The following is a 22,688-nucleotide window of genomic DNA, read 5'->3' as shown; positions in this document are numbered from 1 at the left end:
TCAGCAAACCCGTGGATGGTCCACCCACACGCTGACCTCCCCTGACCTTCTCAGTTCTGAGTTCTCACTTCCTTCCCCACGAGGCTCTGCCGTCACCCACAAATTCTTGGTGCTGGTGGCCACCTCTCATTCTTCCAGGGCACTCAGTGCCAGCGCACCCCCCTCCCCCATTTCCCTTAACACCTTGTCAACTTTAGAGAGACCTCCACGGTGTTGATCCTGCTGGTTTCTCCCAATACTTCCTCCTGGGTTTACTTACCTTGCTTCTCTATCAGCTGGACCACACGGCCCATCACCCCGATTGCTCATCAATGGCCATGCTTGAACTGTACCATCTTGGAAAACCCCATTTGTGGTCTCTAAGCATGGCTGGGCCCCCACTGCTTGGTATTCTTTGGACTCACCCTTCACCAGCTCCATCTCTCACCTCCTCAGCTATGGCTCCAAACCTTTGGCCCTCTCCTCAACTCCCAGCTCCCCCTCCCAGCAGACCACCTCCCCTCTTGCCTCCTAGGGAAAGGCAGAGTCTGCAAATATGAACAACTTCAACTTCCTGACCCCTACCTGCAAACTCACCTTTCCACTCACCTTCCTTCCTGCCTCATCTCAGAGAAGGTGCCCCTCACCCTGGGCAGGAGTAGATTTTCCTTCATCAGCTGGAGCTCACTGCTGCCCACCATCCGGGGACCTCTGTATCACACGTTACCCACGCTCGCTCTCTCTGCCAGCTCATCCAGCCCACGAACCTTCCTATACTTTGTGCATCCTAAAACAACACTCCCTTCTGACTACCATCCCTCGTATCTCCCTTTTCTTCAAGAAAACGTGCGATGTCACGTTCTCACTGCTCATGACTCCTTGATCCATGGCAATCTGCTTTCTGCCTCGGAAAAGCACAGCCTCACAACTCCAACTGAAATGCTGATGCTCTTTATTCCTTATCATCCAATCTGACAGGTCCCTCTGAGGAAAAGCCAGTGCACTGCTGGGATGAGAAGGAAAAAGGGGCGGGTGGTGTGCAGCCCACACAGCTGCGCCTATAGTCAGAGGCTCACAGGATGAATGCAAGGCCGCCAGGGTCCAGAGAGGAACAGGGCCCTCTCGGGCTGTGTGGAGTTGCTGGTCTCCACATTTGAGCTATGAGCTGCTTCTATTACTCATCCTCAGCTTTCCTTGTCCACACTCACTATCTCCCCACTTTTACTGGTATTCCCCGCCCTCTAATTTATTTCCACACCTGCTTCTCTTCCCAGCTAGATAGCAGTCTCCTCGAGAGCAGAGGGGTCCCCATCTTTAATTCCCCACAGAACTTTGCACGGTGCTGCACCCTCTGCTGGGGGGTCAGGAAATACTGATTTGTTGCTAGCCCATCACTTGAGTAAGGAACCATGTGTGCTTCTCAAGTGACTCAGAGCCACACACAGGCTACCCTCCCAGGAATTTTACACCTGCTCCTGCTCTCTTGTTGACGCTGGTGCGGAAGGTTCCTTAGCAAAACCTTCATTTTCACTGAGAGCACAGAGATGGCATGCAGTTTGGAAACAGCATCAGAAGAAGGTCCTCCCCCTAGCTAAAAGACGCGGGGGCCCCATGAGTCAGGTGAACTCCGTATCTGGGAGACTGAAGTGGGGGTGAAAAGCTCTGGAGTGTCTACTCAGGGCTTCAGCTGTGTTTATTCTAGTTGGCAGTTTATTTACTGGCACCTTCGTTGTCCACACAGTGACGGTATGGAAGAGGCATCTGCCAGGCCCTGTGCTAAGTGCTCAAAGCAGGGGCTCGAAAGCTTAGGGCAACCTCATGAGTGAGACAGTTGAACTCAGAGGGGTGAGTTCAAGAGCCCAAGAGCACACAGACACTCAAGGTCAAAGGCGAGTCTGCGTTGTGTAGCTGGGGACAGTGCATCACCAGCTGGCATGGGCCACAGTGGTATTGATCAGAGGGAGCAGGCCAGGGTTGTATTGTATACGAAGAGGAGGTATCACATGATATGGGAGAGGACACGAGAACTGTTTTTGAGCTTCTGTAGAGCCTCAATGTCAGGGAGGCCGCAGCCCTGTTCTAGGTGTCCCTAGGGGTCAGAGTATGTGACCAGTAATGGCGACACACGTGATCGTGCTTGCTACGAGCAGGGCACTTCTTGGAGCACATCACAGTGTCACCGCCCAACCAGGCAGCACCTACGAGCAAATCCAGGTGTGGAGGGAGGGATTCAGCGGCTCAGGGCCCACAGCTGGCTAAGAGGTGGGGCTAGGCCAGGCAGCCTGGCTCTAGAGCCCAGCTCTTCACCACTGTCCCAGCTCACCTCCCTGACAGAGGGAGGCTGGAACAAAGAGACACACCTGAACATGGATTTGAAGGAGCGCTAGTTACCAGATCAGCTTGACAACAGGGCCTGGGGGTAGCCGCAAGCCCCTCCCCTCCGTAAGTGTGTGTGTCTTGAATGTTGCTGGTGGAGGGAGGAGCATGGAAGGCGAAATGAGGTGACCTCAGAGGTCACTCAGCTACTTGAGTCCAAACAGAGGCCGAGGGAGACGGCATCTCTGAGCCCTTTCCACGGTCTTGGTTCTCAGGCTGCCAGCTGGCCATGGGCACTCGGGCCACTTACCTTCCTTGCAGTCATGCTTGTTGTCGTGGAGGACGAAGCCACTGCGACACTGGCACTCGTAGCTGCCGAAGGTGTTGACGCAGTCCTGCTGGCAGCCGCCGTTGTCCTTGGAGCACTCGTCCTTGTCTGCAGGGGAGCAAGCAAGGGAGGACCGGTCTGTGCACGGACCAAGGGCAGTGGCACCCCAAGGGAAGTGGGGGGCCTGGCCGGGCATCCTCCCCACCCTGGGGGAGACAGGGCAGGGAGCAGAGATCAAGGCGATGGTGGGGGTCCAGGGCACTGCCTCATGCAGAGCCAGCTGAGGGGGCCCAGCTGTGCGGAGAGAAAGTTGAAATGGACGGAGGGAGGGTTGGGGTCTGGAGCTGACCAGCATGGGCACCCTCTACCATTACCTGCTTACTGGACAGACGGACAAGTGGAAAAACAGACACATGGACAAGCAGACTGCAAGAGAAAGGAGCAGGACGCAGGGGTCCCTCTTTTACTTCACAACAGGAAATGTCACAGACACCATCAAAATGGGAGGGGGCGGGGGGCAAGGAGGGGCCCCTGTCCATGTGAGGGGGGTGGGGGCGAGGAGAGCACCAGTTCTGTCCGGCCAGAGGGAGGTGGGCCGGCAAGGCCGAGCGGAGGTGGGGGTGGGCGGCTGCAAAGCCCCCAGCCCATTCCGTCCAAGGTGAGGTTCCTGAGTAACAAAGAGTCCGGGAGGCCAGGCTGGCCTCACTGGGGGGTCCGGTTTCTTTTCTGCACTCGGAATTTGAGCTGGTGGGGGCGTCCCCGGGGGGGCTGCAGAGCTGGCCTCTTTTCTGAAACGAGAGAGAGAAGGAGAAAAGGGACCGGGGGGTGGAGGGCGGGGGCCAGGGAGGGAGAGCAGTGAAAACCAGGCCTGGCTCAGAGGCGGGGGTCCATGGGCAGGGCAAGGGGCGGGGTGGGGGGGCAGCGGGACACACATGCAGGATGGCCATGTCCGGCGCAGCCAGGTCACGGACGGGCAGCGGGGTAGGGGCAAGGCACAGCGACAGGGGACGGGTGGGAGGAAGCCTGCGGCAGGGACAAGGCCTAGGTGTGAGGAAGAGGCCGCACGCTGGGGAAGGAGACTGAAGTCTGGCAGAGGGGAGCGGGCATGGGAAGGGGCCTGATCCAGAACTTGGCTCTGTCCTCCTGGTGCTGTGGCTACAGAGTGTGTTACAGACAGACACACCCTCACATCAACACAGCAACAGACACAGGATCCCTCACCCCGCACTGTCCTCCTGATCCGGCAGCACAGACACCCACCCACAGGGACACACACACACAGGTGCACAGGATACACACCAGCCCCTCTCACACAGACACCACATGCACACACATCGGCCATCAACCACCTGTGCACATGTGCACACACAAACAGATGCTGGTTGCTCACTCCTCACATGTGAGGAAGCACACGCAGGTGCAAACACAGGGGGGACAGCTGCCCTCAGGGCCCTGCACGTGGCTACAAATAGAGACACACTCAAACTCAGAGACCTTGGGCTGACCAGCGACCTGCAGAGGGCTCATACATCCAGCTGCTCCGGCTCGGGTTGGTCTGAACATGCACACTCCCATGAACACAGAAACTAATACACAGAGAGACACATGGTCACAGGCACGCTGTACGTCACACACACATGCTCTCCAGTCTCTCCGCAGTCATTCTGGGCACTGGGTACCTGGCACGGAGGCAGGCATTCAGGGAAGAGGGTTGTGAGATGAACACAAGAATTCCAGAGATGAACCCCAAGCTAGAAAGACGCCTGCTGGCACTCACATGGCCAGGCGGGATCTGTGACAGCAGGAGCCCTGTCCTTGGTCTCCCTTGGGAGAAGGGCCTGAGGGCTGGAGCATAGACTCGCAGGTGGCCTTGCTTATCCAATCCCCTCTCAGGCCAAGAAGGATCCAGAAAAACCCAAGGTCAAGAGGTGGAGTCGCCAAGTCCTTCCCCCGGTCTCCTAAGTTAGAGAACCATGGGGGACCCTGAGCGAGGGCCCTGTGGAAGCTGCCTTTGCACAAGCCCTGTGAAAATGTGGGGGTGGTTAGCACCCTACAACCCATCCTGGGAGTTCACTGAGGAACACACTGGTGACCCTATGCTGGGAGCTTCAGGGGTTGCAGCTCCATGGAGTGAGCAAAGATTTTCCTGAAATTGACCCTTAAACCTTCCTTTTATTTCCCCTAAATACCAAGTATGATGCCTGGCACATTGTAGGGTTCAAAGAGATACTTGCCCAGTGAACAACTGAGTGGGAGAGTGTGGCTGAGTGCGGCAGTGAGAGCCTTGAGCCCCGAGGAGGGCCTGCTACAGTGCCTGGGGCGAGGCTCTGGCATGGTGATGGTAGGGGTGGCCTCTTCTGGGAGCCAAGAATGCAGGTTGCAAGAAGGGCAGGAGCAGGGGTGGACACAGGCTGGGACAAGGAGATGGCACTCACCCTCCAGTGCCAAATGCCCCGGAAGGTGGCTGGGGTCACACTGAAGGTCTTCAGGCTCTCTCTTCTTCTTGCCTTATGGTCTCCTTGCTGGGTGTCCCAAAGTCCAAACAGCCCCTCTCCTGAGGGGCCAGAGTCAGGAGCCCCAGGGGGCCCTGAGGGCTGAACCTTGATGCCCAGTGGCGAGGGTCCTCTGCAGGTTTCTTGTGCAAAAGGGCACTGCATGTGTGCGTGCATGTGTGTGTGTGTGTGTGTGTGTGCGCGCGTGCATCTATGCAGGGCTGAGGGTGGGGTGCACACAGTGGTGTGCCAGGGCAGGGCAGCAACCATGGGTGGAGAGCCCTGGGCTCTAGGTCTGACAGACGCAGTACTGGTCCCCCCCACCACCCCCCAAAACTAGAGCAACAGAAGGGCAGGAAGAGACAAGAGTAAGCAGGTAATGGTTTCTCTGGCGCCGAGCCCACCTCTGAGTATAGATGTTACATCCCCTCAGCCCTCTGGTGAGCACCTTGAGGAGTTCTGGGGGTGTCCCCAGGGAAGAGAGGGATTTGCATTGCGGGGTGGTCTCAGCCAGCAGTGGGGCCAGGGCTGGGGGCACTGTATGCAGAGCAGGGTGGCTGGCAGTGCCAAGCAGGGAACCAGTGCACAGGGACAGTGCATGGCATCCAGTGGGGTAGGCGGGGGTGCAGGGCAGCCACAGGGGGCTCAAGGATGCAGGACTCTGGGCAGAGGAGGGGAGAAGGAAGGCGGCAGGGACCCGGCCGGGGGCTTCTGGCCTTTCTGCCACCCATGCCCGGCCCACTAAGTGTGCTAAGGACCCCTGGGCCACTCCAGCCAGTCCATGCCCCCCACCCCCCCACATACTCTCTCCCACCCTAAACGCTGTCAGTGTCCCAGGTCCTACTGCCTCCAGAAGACTACCAGCCTCCTCCCAGCCTAGTCCCAGGTGAAGGACTGGGGGTTACTAAAGCAGAGGAGAGGTGTCTGGGGATCCCTGGAGGTCTGCTCGGAGAGGCTGGGCAGGTGCTCTAACTATCAATGAGTCTGCCCGGAGATGGGGCCATCAAAGGGACTGACCCCTAGCCTTACATGAAGCAGCTCTCAACAGACAAGTGCTGATTGGATCTGAATCCCCCCACCGTGGGTCCTGGGTAGTGGGGAGGCTTTGGGGTTGACGGGAGGGGCTCCTCATCTCTTGTGAAGCCCCCAGTATGACCCCACTTGGCACATGCAGGGTCTGATTAAAGATCCAACCACTGCCAGATAATCTGTCCCACAGTCCAACACAAACACCCTCCTCCTCTGCCTGGGGCAATGTCCACCTCACTGCGCTCCCTGTTCCCAGGGCTTGCCCTCTTTTGGGGCTCCTAAGTCCTGGAGTGCCCTCTCCCTTCTGTTCTGCACGTCTATGTACTGCCCGGCCTCAGGGTGGCTCCCATACCGCTCTGAGGGCTCAGGAATAGAGTTCAGGCAGGAAGGGGCTGGCCTGGTGGTGGAGGGCTAGTGGGGGGAGCAGGGGACAGACCGTGCCACCCGGCACCAGAGGGGCTGGGGAGTGCAGGGGGTGCAGCGGCAGTAAGAAGGGGAGGCGGGGGCCAAAGCGGGGCAGTCCAGGGTTACCTGAGAAGAAGTGGGCCTTGAAGCCCTTTTTGGAGACCGTATTGTCGGACTTGAACTCCACACGCATGTTGTTGTACTGGGAGGTGATGACCTCAGGCTTCTCAGAGCCACAGAACTTGCCGTGCAGCTTGGAGTCGGCCGTGAGTCCACTGCGCACCTCCACAAAATCGTACTTGCACACCTGTGGGGCAGCACAGCTCCAGGCCACCTCCTCCAGGAAGCCACTCCTGACCACCCCCACCTAGGGAGGCTCCTTGTTCTGCGGGTCCTTTCGCCTTTGTATGTATGTGCTCAGTCATGTCTGACTCTGCCCCACAGACTGTAGCCAGCCAGGCTTCTCTGTCCATGGGATTTCCCAGGCAAGTATACTGGAGTGGCTGCCATACCCTCCTCCAGGGGATCTTCCCAGCTCAAGGATCAAACCCACGTCTCTTGTGTCTCCTGTATGGGTAGGCGGGTTCTTTGCCACTAGTGCCACCTGGGAAGCCCACATCTCTTTTGCCACATCTAATAATTAAAAAATGGTGCCACCCCCGCCCCGTCAGTTCCTCCTGTGCTCCCCACACAAGCCCCCCAGCCCCGTCTCTCTCCAAAGGCGTCCGGACTCCATGTCCTTCATTCCCACATGCCACATGCTCCATGGCCTCCTGGGCCCTCCTCCCTGAGCCCCACCACTTCCCTGAGGTGCTCTCCATCTCTACATTCCTGGAGTGTTTCTTTCAGAGGGTAGGAAACAGACACTGAGCCGAGCTTCCACATCTTGGACCTCTCTGAGTCTCCTCAGCCCCTGGGGTGGGCACTTACGTCATTGCCCTCGGTCTCAAAGAAGTCGAACTGCAGGGAAATGCGGTACTGGGTGGGCGCCACCAGCTGCCAGATGCAGTTTTTGTTAGGGGGGTACTCCTTGGGCCAGCCTGGGCTGGTGATGGAGCCATTGAGCTTGGTGAGGAATCCGCCACAGGCAGCTGGGGGCACAAGGAAGGCAGTGTCACCCCCCAGGAGTCTCGGCTCTAGAGAAAGGGCATGAACACTGGCTGGGGTGCGTGAAGGAGGAAGGAAGGGTTTGTGGATTCCCCAGCCCAAGGCGGGGGCTTGTGTCTGGTGTCTCTGGGGTAGAGGGGGAAGAGGCAGGGTGAGGGGGTGTCTTCAGAGTAGAGGGAGTTGAGGAGTTGTGTGGTCATTTCTATCTCCTCTGTGAGAGAAAAGGCCAGGCACTTGCTTGGGCTGGGGGTGGGCTCCAGAAAGGCAGTGCAAGCGGGCAGAAAGTGCTGGGAGGGAGGCAGAGGGGACTGGCAGTGGGCGGGGAAAACAGGGAGGACTGGAAGGATAGCAGGGAGGGCTGGGGAGTGGGGACCAGGAGGCAGGGAGAAGGAGCTGCTCAGAAGTGAACAGAGAGAAGCCGGTAGCAAGATCAGGCTGAGCTGGAGTCAGTTGGCCAGATAGGGTTTCACTAGCCTCCTAGGAACATTTATAATGAGAGGCTGAAACTCAGTGCCCGTCTGAGAACTGCCAAATGGTGGATCACCACCTTCTGGTGGGTGATGAAATCAATCAAGATCAGCATTTAAAAGAAGAACAAGAATGAAAACAAAACAAAAAAAAACCCAAAGTACATCACACCTGGTCACAGTGTGTTCTAGGGGACTGAAATATACAATGTATTCCTCATCAACCAGTGGTGACCAAAGTGCCAGGGAATCCTAGTTTTTCCAGAAAAAAGTCTGTCTGAGGGGCATAAGAAACCCGGGCTGGAGGGTTTGGAAGGGGATAGGGCACAGGGTCCTGGGTGGTCTGGGGGCACTCACCCTCACAGCGGCGCTTATCGGGGGCCAGCTCGTACCCAGGGTCACAGCTGCACTTGTAGCTACCCAAGGTGTTGAGACACCGCTGCTCACAGCCCCCACGGTTGGGCCGAGAGCACTCATCCACCTCTGCAGTCAGAAAGCAAGGGTGTCAGTGACTCCCAGTCTGGGACCCAGGGCCCTCTTCCTCCTGCCCTCTGCTTGAGAGCCAAGCCCAGGGTCCCTCAGGCTGCTGCGACCGCTCCTAGCCCCATTCCAAGGGGAAGAAGTCAGTTGTGACCTTCCTTTGTCCACTCAGCTCCGAGGACAAGGGCTTCCCTGCCCCACCCAGCCTTCCACGGCTGCTCAGAACCCCACTTGTTCCCAAGGGCATCCGGCTGAAGACAGCCCCAAAGGCAGGGCCCTGAAGGAAGGGGCAGATGGAGCCCATGGAGCCTTCCTTCTGACCACACCAGCTGGGCTGGTGGCCACCTTCATTCACCGGTGTCCCTCCTGCGCCGTCCCTGGCTGACTGCTATTCTTGCATCTCTCCTTCAATCCCTGTGTGAAGCTTGTGATGGAGGGGCTGTTGCTGTCCCCAGCTTAAAACAAGGAAAGGAAGTTTGGGCAGAATGTCCTCGATACCCAGAATCACACCAATAAAAAGTCCACGCTATCTTGCCTCCTTCCTGAGCTGCTATGGCACTTCCTGTCTCTGCCTCTCACCAACACCCCTTCTGAACAAACGTGTGGGCTTTAAAGCAACTCTTCAATTACGTCAACTCTCAGTCGAGCACCTACCATGTATTGGCTACTTTCACCTAGGTGTGGTATTTACTCAACAAGGTATCATATGTAGTTATTCATTGGGACCTTTCCTGCCCAGTTAGGACATAACTTCAAGGACAGGGCGCCAGGGTCTGCACATCTCTAGGAGTGTGTTGAGTGACTGAATAAGGTAGGAATGAAGCCACAGCAGCACAATTCACAATAGCTAAGGTGTCCACTGATGGATCAGGCTAAGGAAATCTGATCTGGACACACAGTGGAATACTATTCAGCCTTAAGAAAGAGGGAAATTCTGCCATCCGTGACAACACGGGTGAACCTTTGCGACATTACGTTAAAATAAGCCAGTCACAGAAAGTTAAAATGTACATGATTCCATTCACATGAGGTATCAAAAACAGTCAAATTCATAAAATTAAAGAGTGGAATGGCGGTGCCAGGGCCTGGGGCGTGGGGAGTCACAACTCAGAGGACATAAATTTTCAGCCAAGGGACCTCCCTGGTGGCCCAGTGGCTCAGATGGTAAAGAATCCGCCTGCAGTGCAAGAGATCTGGGTTCAATCCCTGGGTCAGGAAGATCCCCTGGGGAAGGGCATGGCAACCCACTCCAGTATGCTTGCCTGGAGAATTCCATGGGCAGAGGAGCCTGGCGGACTACAGTCCATGGGGTCACAGAGTCAGACATGACTGAGTGATAACACTTACCCAGTGGTTAAGACTCCGAGTTTCTACTGGAGGGGGCATGGGTTGGGTTCAGTCCCTGGATGGGGAGCTTAAGATCTGCCATGCCATGCAGTGCAGCCAAAAAATAAATTTAAAATCAATTTTTAAAAAAGTTTCAGTCAAGCTGACAGAGCTGCACAGCACTATACCTGTGCTGAATTGTATACTCAGTTGTGTTCTGAGTATAGCTCTCACACTAAGTGTTCTTACCACAAGCAAATAAAATTAAGAAAAAGAAGGACCAAAGAGGATGGGTTGGCCACAGGGGTGGGCATGGTGGGGCAGCAGGAAAGGAGGCACCTTTGAAAAAGTTGACAGCAAAGCCAGCCTTGTTAATGGACCCGTCAGAGACGAACTTGAGCCAGAGGCGGCTAGACGTGCTCTTGATGTCGTCGGGCTTCTCGTAGCCGCAGTAGCGCCCGATGAGCGTGCTGCTCTCGCTGTGCCCATCCCGCACCTCCAGGTAGTCGTAGGCACAGCTGTCGTGGCGCTCGATCTGGGGAGGCAGTGGGGGGCTCATTGGCAAGAGGAGCCCTGGTGGCCCAGACCCAAGCCCTGGAAGCCCTCAGGAGGGGGGGTCCCTGACCCACCTCAAAGGACTGGAAGGTGAGGCCCACATGGAAGCCCTCAGACACCTGGATCCGCCAGACACAGACTTTGCTGGGCCGGTAGTCATCTGGGTAATTGGGCGATTGGATGTGGCCATTGTCCTTTTTCACATCTCCCCCGCAGATGGCTTTGGGGACAAGGGACAAGGTTGGGGAAGAGGGGAGTGTTGGTCAGAATGCTCTGAGCTCCTTTTTCCTTCTTCCAGTCCCACCCACATTCCCTAGCCTCCCAGGGTCCCAGGCCCCAGCCAATCCCACTGGGATCTCTGCTTCCTCCCTCAAGGGGCCTTGGCCTTACCCGTGGGGTGCCAGGAGGGAGTGGCTCTAGGGTGTCCAGGGACCCCCACCTCCAACCCCCCTTTCTTCCCTTGCCTCAGTACCTTCATAGACCGCAAAGAAGCCCTTCCCGACCCAGTTGCTGCTGCTGCGGAATTCAACCCAGAGGCGGCTGTCGGTGGACACGATGGGCTCGGGGAGTTTGCCCCCACAGAAGCGGCCTGCACAGATGGGGCAGACAGAGGGCAGTGAGGTTCGAACGAGGCCTCTGCCCTTCTTGCTCCAGGGCTGCAATTCCAGGGAGCCCGCCCCATCTCTGCGGGCGGGTGCTGGACCCTGGTCTGCCCTTGACACACATTCTCAAGACCGTACACACTCCAGTTGGCTTGTATCTGATCCAAGGTCCAGTATGGCCTTAAAGAGCCAGAGGCCACTCTAGAAGATTTCATGCACTTGAGGGAAAGGATAGGAAGGAGTCTGTGTCTAGGAGGAAAGAGATTCCTCACCATAACCAATGGTGCTATTGTTTAGTCACTATGTCCTACTCTTTGCGATCCCATGGACTATAGCCTGCCAGGCCCCTCTGTCCATGGGATTCTCTAGGCAAGAATACTGGAGTGGGGTGCCATTCCCTTCTCCAGGGGATCTTCCCAACCCAGGGATCGAACACACATCTCCAGCACTATAGGTGGATTCTTTACCGTTGAGTTACCAGGGAAGCCCATAACCAAGGATACCTGTGTTTTATTTATTGACACTTTTTAAAAAGAGCATTATCATCGTTACCTATCTTTTCTTACTTGCTATCCATGCTAACAAGCAATAACCAAAAGCAAACACAGCTTTCTTTGGATATGACAAAATGTTGTCATTTGCTCAAAAGCAGGATGTGCCATAGGAGCCCAAATAAACCCCTGAATCCAGGAACTGGGCAGAAAATGCTTTCTTTGACGTAAAACCTGACAAGAATCCACATAAGCGGGTGAGGCTGGCCATCTGTGAAATCCTTTGTATTCAAGAATCAACTTGGGATGATTTGTGTGTTCCTAGTAAGATGGGTGTTTTCCCAGCTTTTGGCAGGGGAAGGGGGGTGCTGCCCTAGGAATGCAAGTTTTGAAAAAGAAACTGCAATCTTGGAAACACTCACACTTCATAGCAGGAAGTATCATAAAGACAGCTGCTTTGGGTGACTAATAAGAAATAGGCCAACATCAGAAACAAACTTGGGGGAGGGGGGAAGAGATGATTAGTGAGGACTTGTCAGCTTGCTTCAGGCACAAGCTACGGGACAGAAGTTCTACAGCTAATGAGCAGTCCTGAGCCACTTAGGATCAGGTTCAGATTGGAGAAGGAAAATTCAGATAGCCCCTCAGGCTCTATGTCCATTACAGGATCTTCTGTCCTGTGGTTCTGACCCACTCATCCCCCACTTACCCACTCCCCCACCCCTACCACCCCACCCCAAGACAAAGCATCCTGTGCAAACAAGTTTGGGCCATTGTGCCAGGAATGTAGGCCTCCATGATGCACCAGGCTACATCATGGGCACCCTCAGGCCACATCTCACAAACAAGAAACAGAGCCTCTGACATTGCCCAGATGAGCAAGAGAGCCTGGAGCTGAGAAGATGGGCCTGTCCATCTCCCTCTGTTACCTCGTGTGACTCCCCACCATGTACACTGATAAGCCATCATCTGCGAGAAGCCCAGAAGCCCATACCAAGGTCTCCATGAGGTCCAGACTAGGGAAGGGACTTGCCCAAAGTCACACACTTCGATGCAGCTGGCAGCACTGACTACACCAGGACTCCTGGCTTCCACGCCATGGTGCTGCCCTTGGCCAGGTGTTGGTGTCAGGGAGGATGCAGGCTGTGATGCGAGTAGTTATACCAAGGATTCGACTGCGGAGTGGGCAAGGCGAGAGTGGGGCCCATACCTCGAAGGGGTGCCTTCCTCCAGAAGCCGTCTCGGACCTCCACGTAGTCATACCAGCACAGGCGGCTACGGTACAGGTCCATGGACGTGAAGTTCAGAATGATCTGGCAAAATGGGGGAGGAAGAAGGTTACACTGCTGCCCATGCTTCGCTGACCTCACTCATCAGTCCCATGACCACTGCCTGCCTTGTAAGGCCATCTGCCATGGGTTATAAATAGTTAAAAGTTCTAGAACTTCCCTGATGGTCCAGTGATTAGACTCTACCTGCCAATGCAGGGGACATGGGTTCAATCCCTGGTCCGGGAAGATCCCACACACCACAGAGCAACAAAAGCTCGTGCTCCACAATTACTGAGTCTGCATGCTGCAACCACTGAAGCCTTCCCACCCTAAAGCCTGTGCTCTGGAACAAGAGAAGCCACTGCAGTGAGAAGCCTGGGCATCGCAACAGAGTAGCCCCCGCTTGCCACGACTAGAGAGAAAGCCAGTGCTCAGCAACAAAGACCCCAGCGAAGCCAAAAATAAATTAAAAAAAAATAGTTAAGAGTTCCAAAAAGGAGCTCCTGGCACAGAAATGTCCCTCCTCCCCAGCCATCTGCCAGTTCTAGTCAGCATTCTTCCCAGACATCCCGGGCCAGGCCTCACTTAAAATGCACGACCTCACTGAATATATGTTTGAAACCCAGGGTCTCATTTTACTGATCTCCTTAGTTAAGGAGCCTTTGCTTAGGGTTACACAAACCTAGCTCTTCTCGTGGTCAACTTAAATAATATAAATTACAGCATCTTTAGAGGGAAAAGGTCTCCTTGGTGATAGGAAGGGCCCAGGACAGTATCTGGGTCCTGAGGGGTCTGAATGGGAATGCAGGGTCCAGAGGGGAAGAGCAGAGGTCACTTGTCATCACATATTTATTAAATGCTGGTCCTGAGCAGGGGTCATGCTGACCGCTGAGGAGACCATCAGGTCTGTATGCCTCTCATGAATGGGTTTGAGATACTCAACTATACAGTATAGTTGAGTTTACACACACACAAACACACACACACACATCTCTATCAAGGAAGTTAGGACTTAGAAGAATAAGACATGCATGAAAAGATCACCTAATGAGGGACTTCCCTGGGGTCCAGTGGTTAAAAATCCTCCCTGCAATGAAAGGGGACGCAGGGGAACTAAGATCCCATATGCCTCAGAGGAACTGTGACCGTGTGCCACAACTATTGAGCCTGCAAGCCACAACTAGAGAGTCTGTGTGCTACAGTGAAAGATCCCACCTGCTGGAACTGAGACCTGAGGCAGCCAAATAAATCATTTTTAAAAAGCATAATGTTAAAAAGATCACTGAGTGAAAACCCAGTCATTTGAGCCTGGGTTTGAATCTCATCTCTGCATTTCTTGCTGTGAGTCCTTGGGTAAATCACTTGACCTCTCTGAACCTCAGTTACCTAGTACGTAAAACGAGGAAAGACATCTCACCCTGACACAGCCCTTCATGGGTATAGGCACTGCCCTAAGCACCTTCTGCACATACTCATTTCGGCCTTTGAACTCATCAAATGTTCACCTAATACTGGAGGGACCTCTAACACCTTGGTAAGTACCAAGTCTCCCCAGGAGGTGGGCTCATGAACAGGTAGAGAAGCACACTTTCTTGCTTAGTAGTTTCTGGAGTGAGCCCTGAAGCTTGCTATACTTTCTGAGTCCAATAAGCAGGGACTCCAGAGAATGCCCCCCTGCCCATCTGCAAGGCGTGTGCAGTGAGCATGTGAAGCTCCAAGGGGCCCACCTGTTAGGTGCAAACTAGATTCCCTGCTGGAGGAGAAAGGGACAAGGGAGTCCATCTCCCCTCTGGCTCCCTGCAATGTAAGAGGCAGACAGAGTGGAGGCTGGAATGAAAAAGATCCCATAGCTTCCAGGATGGCTGAGATGATAAAGAATCTGCCTGCAATGCAGGAGACCCAGTTCCAATCCCTGGGTCAGGAAGGTCAGGAAGATCCTCTGGAGAAGGGAATGGCAACCCACTCCAGTATTCTTGCCTGGGAAATTCCATGGACAGAGGAGCCTGGTGGCTACAGTCAATGGGGTTACAGAGAGTCAGACATGACTGCGTGACTAACACACAGAGTAGAGGCTGGAATGAAAAAGATCCCACAGCAGGCGCTGGCAGCTGCTGTCTGCAGCCAAGGTCAATGCTATCACTGGTCAAAGAAGAGCTCCTGGCTTATGGTCACTTTAGCACCAACCCCGTCAGAACTCCTTGTGATTTCACCATCGACTTGCATGATCCTTGCCATTTTCTGACCTCTGCATTCCCTGTCCTCCTCTCTCACCCTCTCTCTGCCCCTTCCCAGCCAATACATCATGCCCTAAATCTTGTTAACATTCTCAGTCTCAAACCCAAGGACCCCATTCTCCGTCCATGTGGCCCATTCTTTCTCACTCACTCCCTCTGTGCATAGAGCCCAATCCTTCCAATTCACTACAACCTTCAATCTACTGAGTCCATCATATTTTCACTGCTTTTCACCCCCATTTATTCACATGTCATCCTGACCTAGTTTGGAATCCATGGTCCACCTTTTATTTTTTCTTTTGATTCATACATGAGTTTAAATATGTTTGTACTGGGGAGGCTTTCATTAATTTTGCTGCTTGGATGTAATCAAGTGGGATTACAAGAGGTAATCAAGTGAGATCATGTTTTGAAAACATGAGTACACTATATTACTCTTTTTTGGGTTTGTTTGTTTGTTTGTTTTGGATACACTGCACAGGCTTCCCAGGTGGTGCTAGCGGTAACGAACCTGCCTGCCAAGGCAGAGGTTATAAGAGACATGGGTTCAATCCCTGGGAAGATCCCCTGGAGGAGAGTATGGCAATCCACTCCAATATTCTTGCCTGGAAAATTCCACGGACAGAGGAGCCTGGTGGGCTACAGTCCACGGGGTCACGAAGAGTTGGACACGACTGAATTCACACATACAGCTTGCAGGACCTCAGTTCTCTGACCAGAAATTGAACCTGGGCCATGGCAGTGAGTGCCCGGAACCCTAACCAGGCTACCAGGAAGCCCTTCAAAAGTACACTATATTACTCTTGATGATGACGACTAATCATCATCGGGAGTATCATCATGATAAAAAGACAAGTCCTGACATTTTGAAAAACTGAAGTCGAAAATCTGTTCCAGCTCTTGCTCTAGAGCCACTGTCTTATTACCCAATATTTTATCTTTTCAGAAAATGATCAAATGTGACCACAGAGGAAGTTTAATTCATTATGGAATCCTCGGTGCACGGCACATAGTTGTTGCTTAGTAAACATTTCTTGACCAGAATTTTGCTTTCTAGAATTTGTTCTACAGAGAAACTTGCCTAAGTGTATAAAGATATAAGTGTCAAGGTGTTTATTTTGGTAGTAATGAAAGGTTGGGAAAACTTAGAACAGCGTCCATCAAGAAACCTGCAGGGTGGGCTTCCCTGGGGGCTCGGTCATAAAGAATCCTGCCAATGCAGGAAGCATGGGTTCGGTCCCTGGTCTGGGAGGATCCCACAAGCTGAGGAACAACCTAGCCCAGTCACCACAACTACTCTGCCTGTGCTCTAAAGCCGGGGAACCACAACTACAGAGTCCACACGCCACAAGCCTGAAGCCTGTACACCTCGAACCCATGCTCTGCAACGAGGGAAATCATTGTAACGGGAAGCCTATGCACGGCAACTAGAGCGCAGCCCCCACTCGCTGTAGCTAGAGAAAAGCCCGTGCGCAGCAATGAAGACCCAGCACCGTCAACAATAAATAAAAACAAAATTATATATAAAAAAGAGACCTGCAGGGGGTGATTAAATAATTAAATTGAGATGATGGGATGCCAAGCAGCCTCAAAAGTGATTGGGCTAGATAATATGTGTGCTGATGACCATGATTTATTGTTGAATGAAAGGCAAGTTACAGAAGACCACACACACACTAAAAGGGCCTGGAAGGACATCCCAAGTGTTACCAATGCTTAGTTACCTCTGAGGAGTAGCATTCAAAGGATAATCAAATGGAGAAAGTTCATTTTTTACCTGAGGCATTTCTATATTGCTCAAAATTTTAATAACATGCATATGTTATCTTTATATCTAGCACACAACAAAAATATCTTTTAAAGAGTTGCTGGATGGGGCTTCCCTGGTGGTCCAGCAGTTAAGAATCCACCTGCCAATGCAGGGGACACGGGTTTGATCCCTGGTCTAGGAAGATTCCACATGTAACCGAGCCACTAAGCCCGAGAGCCACATCTACTGAAGCCCGTGCTCTGTAGCAAGAGGAGCCACCACAATGAAAAGCCATGCTCTGCAACTAGAGAAAGCCCGTGTGCAGCAACGAAGGCCCACCACGGCCAACAAAGAAAATCCATGTTAAAAAAAAAGAGTGGTTGGATGGAAGAAGGAATGCAGAGGGCCAAGTGAGGGCTTCTTGGCTCCTAAACTTACTCTCTTAACCACTACTCCACGTGGCTTCTCTGAGCCTGCCAATCAAGTCCGCTCAGCAGCTGCACGGAGAACAGCAGCCACTTTCCCTTCTTCCCCGGAAACAACCGTGACTCTGTCCAGGATGGATACATTCAGGCCCCCAAAAAAGAAACCACGCCCGGCTGGCAGACCCCTACCAGGCCCACCCGAAACCTTCCACGGGCAAGAGGAAGCAGAGGTCACCACAAGTAGGAGGAAGAGCCCTGGGCTGGCGCATCTCATAGGGAGGCGCAGCTGTGGCTATATTGAGACCGGAGGTGTCCAATTAAGAGTTGTAACGACTTCTGTCGTGCGGAAACAGCTGTGCTCTGATGGCAGGGGCACTGCCCTTTGCCAAGGAAAACCTGGCCAGCTCTGCCACTTCCTAGCTGGTGACTCTGGCCCAGAGCCTGACTTTGGGCCTCGCTGTCTTTGTCTGAAAAATGGAGGCGATCATAAGGATTCCACTGGGGAGTCGTGGGGAAAATGCGATAGGGGTGCAGCATCCCCAGGTGAACCTTGCATGTGGGAAGTATTCCTCATGCGTGTTGAGTGGTCTCAGGGAGGAGCTGGGAGAACACATCAATCCTCGGAGACCAGTTGGCTGGCCTCAGGCAGATCTTAGGCCCATCATTGAACTCCCCTGTTTCCTTATTTGTAAGATGGTAATGGTAATAGTGAGCTTCCCTGGTGGCTCAGCAGTAAAGAATCCACCTGCCAATGCAGAAGACATGGATTCAATCCATGGGTCAGGAAGATTCCCCTGGAGGATGAAATGGCAACCGCCTCCCCAGTATTCTTGCCTAGGAAATCCCATGGATGGAGGAGCCTGGTGGGCTACAGTCCATGGGGTCACAAAGGAATCGGACAGGACTTAGTGACTAAACAACAATGACAACAACAAATGGCAATAGTACCTGCCTCTTAGAGTTTAGGGGAATTAAATTACTACATGTAAAATTTAAGACCTTGTCTGACACCGGGGTCAAACATACATGTTACACATCCGTATGGCAGTGTATGCCACTCAATATATGTGGATTTTACTCCTAGAGTTGAGTTTAGATAGTCTGATATTTGGGTCACAAGATAGTCCACACCAGAATCCAGGAAAATAGATGGAGGCAACTGAGGCACCCTCCGGTACTCTTGCCTGGAAAATCCCATGGACGGAGGAGCCTGGTGGGCTGCAGTCCATGGGGTTGCTAAGAGTTGGGTACGACTGAGCGACTTCACTTTCACTTTTCACTTTCATGCATTGGAGAAGGAAATGGCAACTCACTCCAGTGTTCTTGCCTGGAGAATCCCAGAGACAGAGGAGCCTAGTGGGCTGCCGTCTATGGGGTCGCACAGAGTTGGACATGACTGAAGCGACTTAGCAGCAGCAGTATTCATTAATCAGTTTAGTTCAGTTCAATTCAGTCGCTCAGTCGTGTCCAACTCTTTGCGACCCCATGAATCGCAGCACGCCAGGCCTCAATAGATCAGGACTATAGGATGGCCCAGGTGGTGCCGTGGTAAAGAATCCACCTGCCAATGCAGAAAGGATGGGTTTGATCACTGGGTCAGGAAGATCTCCTGGAGTAGGAAATGGCAACTCACTCCAGTATTCTTGCCTGGAAAATTTCAGGGACAAAGGAGCCTGGCAGGCTAGTCCATGGGGTCACAAAAGTCAGACATGACTGAGCACACACACACACACACACACACACACACACACACACATACACACACAGAATGATACTAGCAGCTAACACTGAATTCCTACTATGTTTAGGCAGTGCCCTATAAGCATCGTATGTACATTAACTTGTTTAACTCTTGTTATCCACCCCGTGAGGGAGGTACTATCACCAGGCCCATTTTACAGATGGGGAAACAAGGGCTCAGAGAGCATAAGCAACTTCCCCAACATCATACATCCAGTAATGAGCACAGCTGAGGGACTTTCCTGATGGTCCAGTGGCTAAGACACTGTGTTCCCAAAGCAGGGTGCCTGGGTTCGATTTCTGGTTGGGAAACTAGATCCCACATGCTACAACTAAAGATCCCACATGCCGAAACTAAGACCAGGCACAGCCAAATAAATACAAATAAACATATACATTAATTTTAGAATTGTAGTGCTAAAGAAGATGCTTGAGAGTCCCTTGGACAGAAAGATCAAACCAGTCATCCTGAAAGAAATCAACCTTGAACATTCATTGGAAGGACTGATGGTGAAGCAGAAGCTCCAATACTTTGGCCTCCTGATGTGAAGAGCCAGCTCACTGGAAAAGACCCTGATGCTGGGAAAGACCGAGGGCAGGAAGAGAAGAGGCGACAGAGGATGAGACGGCAGGATGGCATCACTGGCTCAATGGACATCAGTTTGAGCAAACTCCAGGAGATAGTGAAGGACAGGGAAGGCTGGTGTGCTGCAGTTCATGGGATTGCAAAGAGTTGGACATGACTTAGCAACTGAACAACAACGAATATATATATTTAAAAAAAGAACACAGTTGAGAGTCAAACCTAGGCTTAAATTCTGGCTCTTAAACTTATGCCTTTAACCTCTATTCCCTGTGGCCTTCCCAGGCCTACCAATCAGTTCTGCCCAACAGCTGTACAAAGAAAGAGCATCAGCTTTCCCTACGTCTCCTCGATGCCCCATGCCCTTCAGTGCCCAAGAAAAGAGACTTAGGGGTGGACTCAGCCCAGACCTTGCAGAGGAGGGAGGAGATGGGTCATCTCTGCCCAGCTGGGGAATGGGAAGTAGGGGTTAGGGAAGGCCTTAGACAGGAGGCAGAATTTGGGCTGGACCTTGAGGAAGAGTCAGGATGTCGGAAAGTAGGGACGGGAAGGAGGGTGGAGACGCCAAATCCAAAAAACATTGTATTCTCTTATCTTCTTGGCTACTCTGCAACAATTGACTCTCATGTCCTGAAACCACTCTCCTGCTCATAAAGGAGTTCCCTTTGTTGCCTGGGAAACACTGTAAATACTCTTCAGGACAGCTGCTAATCACTTGCAGCGTAAAGGCTTAGGGATCCTCAGAGAAGTCCTCCAAAGTGGCTCTTTCATCTGTTTGACATCACTGAGACTTGCGTGATTGTACAAGATAAGATTCACATATCACGTGCATTGCTGGCAATAAGCTGAGAACTGGGAGGTGAGTGAAAAACAACCTCTCAGGAGCCAAAAAGATGTCAAAGTCCATTTGCTAATGCAGTTGGATTTATTTAAGGTTTACTGTTGAAAGAGTAGACTTTGGAGTCAGATAGCTAGAATTGAGTGCTGGTTCCACCACTGCTACCAGAGCAAACTTGGCCAGGTCTACTTCTGCCCTTTGAGCCTCGAGACCTTCCTCTCTCCAACAGGGATAACAGTACCTACATCACGACACTGCTGTGAGGAATAAAGAGATCATGCAAATAGGATGCCAATACTTTGCACATAATTGGCCACAGGGAGTGGCTGTGACAGCTTTATGATGTCATCTTCTTCTATTCTCCCCAGCCTTTAAATGTTTCTGTCCCCGACAGTTCCATCTTTGGTTCAGTTATAATTCTATGGTTTCAACCAGGACCATGGGTATACTTTGTGTGTGTGTGTTAGTAACTTAGTCGTGTCTGACTCTTGTGACCCCATGGAGTGTAGCCTGCCAGGCTCCTCTGTTCATGGAATTCTCCAATTGTGCCTTGGTTAATCTGAAATTTTTTTTTTTTTTTTTAATCTCTAGCCTACTCCCAGGAGCACTGGGCACACCGCTGAAAAAGGATGGTGAGTCTTGTGGGAGTTATGGAGGGAGCAGACTCAAGGCATACACAGATTTTTCTAAGGCAAGCCCACGTGTCCACTAGAGTAGGGGTCCCCACCCTAATTGCCAGGCCATGGCCTGTTAGCTATATTGTAGGAGGTGAACAGCAGGCAAGTGAGTGAAGTTTCATCTGTATTTATAGCTATTCCCCATTGCTCACATTATTCCTTGAGCTTTATCTCCTGTCAGTTCAGCCATGGCATTTAATTTTCACAGGAGAATGAACCCTATTGTGAACTACACACGCGAGGGATAGAGGTTGCACACTTATGATCTAATGCCTGATGATCTGAGACAGTGATGCCAGTGCCAGGGAGTGGCTACAAATACCATCATTAGCACAATAAATGCAGTGCACTTGAATCATCCTGAAACCATCCCTCCCACCCTGGGCTGTGGAAACACTGTCTTCCATGAAACCAGTCCCTTGTGCCAAAAAGGTTAGGAACCCCTGCTCTAGAGACTAGGGCCAGCCCATATCAGCCCAGAGCAGGAAGGGAAGAAGTGGGTCCTGACAAAAGTTGCCCTATGCCTTCTGACAAAGCAAACCTCCTAAACAGGAAAGAAAGGATGCTCTACCCTTCTCAGTGCTCCTCAGGGCCAGGGACTATCTCGGGCACCTGTCCATCTCCGGTGCCAGGCCCAGCGCCAGGCACAAAGTGCCCAGACAACACTGTTGCCGAAGGGCACTTAAGTAGTTGTTGTAAGAACGGAATAGGCTTTGGAATACACATAGTACTACAATCGCAGACTCTGATATCATAATCCAGGTTCTACGAGATCCTGGGCAAGTTAGTTTTTCTAAGTTTGCTTTCTTATATACAAAATGAAGCCAACCTGAATTCCCTGGCAGTCAGGTGGTTAGGTCTCTGTGCTTTTACTCCAAGGGCTCGAGTTTGATCCCTGGTCAGGGAACTAAGATCCCACAGGCTGCATGGTGCAGCCAAACAAATAATAATAAGGCTAACATTAGCACCCAGCCTTTAACGTTGTGGGGCTAACTAAAAGACATAACACAAAGAATTTAACATGTGATTGGCCAATCATTATGCTCAGTAGTCATTACATGTTGTTATTATCTGTGGTAAGATTTCAAAATTCCTCAGTAGAGGAATGAAAGAATCCAGGGCAAGGTCAGTACAAGACAGCAAAAAGGACTGCAATTTTTAAGTTAGATTCAGAACAAGGAGAAGAACAAGGAAGGGATGGGTTCACTGTAGAGGGACGATGGTAGAAAACTAAGCAAGAGAGACAGGGAATTACTCAACTCTCAATGAAAGTTTTTCATAAGAAAGGATAATCTTCAAATTACAAAAAAGTAAACATCATTTGAAAAGGAAAGAGAAGCTCAATAATATAGGAGGAGAGTCAGCAAGCGCCTATTTAAATTGGCTTTTGTCTCTAGACTTAAAATGACATCAGAGGACATTCAAATAACTTGCAGATGTGATCAGTGTCTGTAATCTTGAGAAGTCAGAACAGAATCTTTCCAACTTTCAAAAGGGGTGTGTGCGAGAACGTACGTATGAGTGTTTGGGGAGGAGAGTTTGGAGTTTAATTCTGGGAATTGCAAACCATGGAGTTCAATGTTAATCCCCAAT

The 22,688-nt window shown here is 52.1% G+C and overlaps 1 protein-coding gene across 3 annotated transcripts in view; it reads right to left on the bottom strand.

Annotated features, from left to right (window-relative positions):
- The window catches only part of BMP1 (bone morphogenetic protein 1), a 45,733-nt gene that overhangs the window by 6,172 nt on the left and 16,873 nt on the right, over positions 1-22,688 (bottom strand). For 2 of the 3 annotated variants that reach the window (XM_018052285.1, XM_018052286.1), the window contains exons 9-16: positions 12,788-12,890; positions 10,957-11,073; positions 10,559-10,704; positions 10,269-10,464; positions 8,481-8,606; positions 7,480-7,640; positions 6,676-6,856; positions 2,606-2,731 (exon numbers count right to left, since the gene is read on the bottom strand). In XM_018052285.1, coding sequence (XP_017907774.1) covers positions 2,606-2,731; positions 6,676-6,856; positions 7,480-7,640; positions 8,481-8,606; positions 10,269-10,464; positions 10,559-10,704; positions 10,957-11,073; positions 12,788-12,890 — 1,156 coding nt within the window. Of the gene's footprint in view, positions 1-2,605; positions 2,732-3,050; positions 3,412-6,675; positions 6,857-7,479; positions 7,641-8,480; positions 8,607-10,268; positions 10,465-10,558; positions 10,705-10,956; positions 11,074-12,787; positions 12,891-22,688 lie in introns of those variants that run through there. The other variant, XM_018052287.1, reaches the window with a different exon arrangement.

The sequence above is a fragment of the Capra hircus genome, chromosome 8, assembly GCF_001704415.2.
Source record: "Capra hircus breed San Clemente chromosome 8, ASM170441v1, whole genome shotgun sequence".
Classification (NCBI taxonomy): domain Eukaryota; kingdom Metazoa; phylum Chordata; class Mammalia; order Artiodactyla; family Bovidae; genus Capra; species Capra hircus.
The sequence above is the reverse complement of the archived record's forward strand: the minus strand, read 5'-3'. Positions and strand labels throughout refer to the sequence as shown.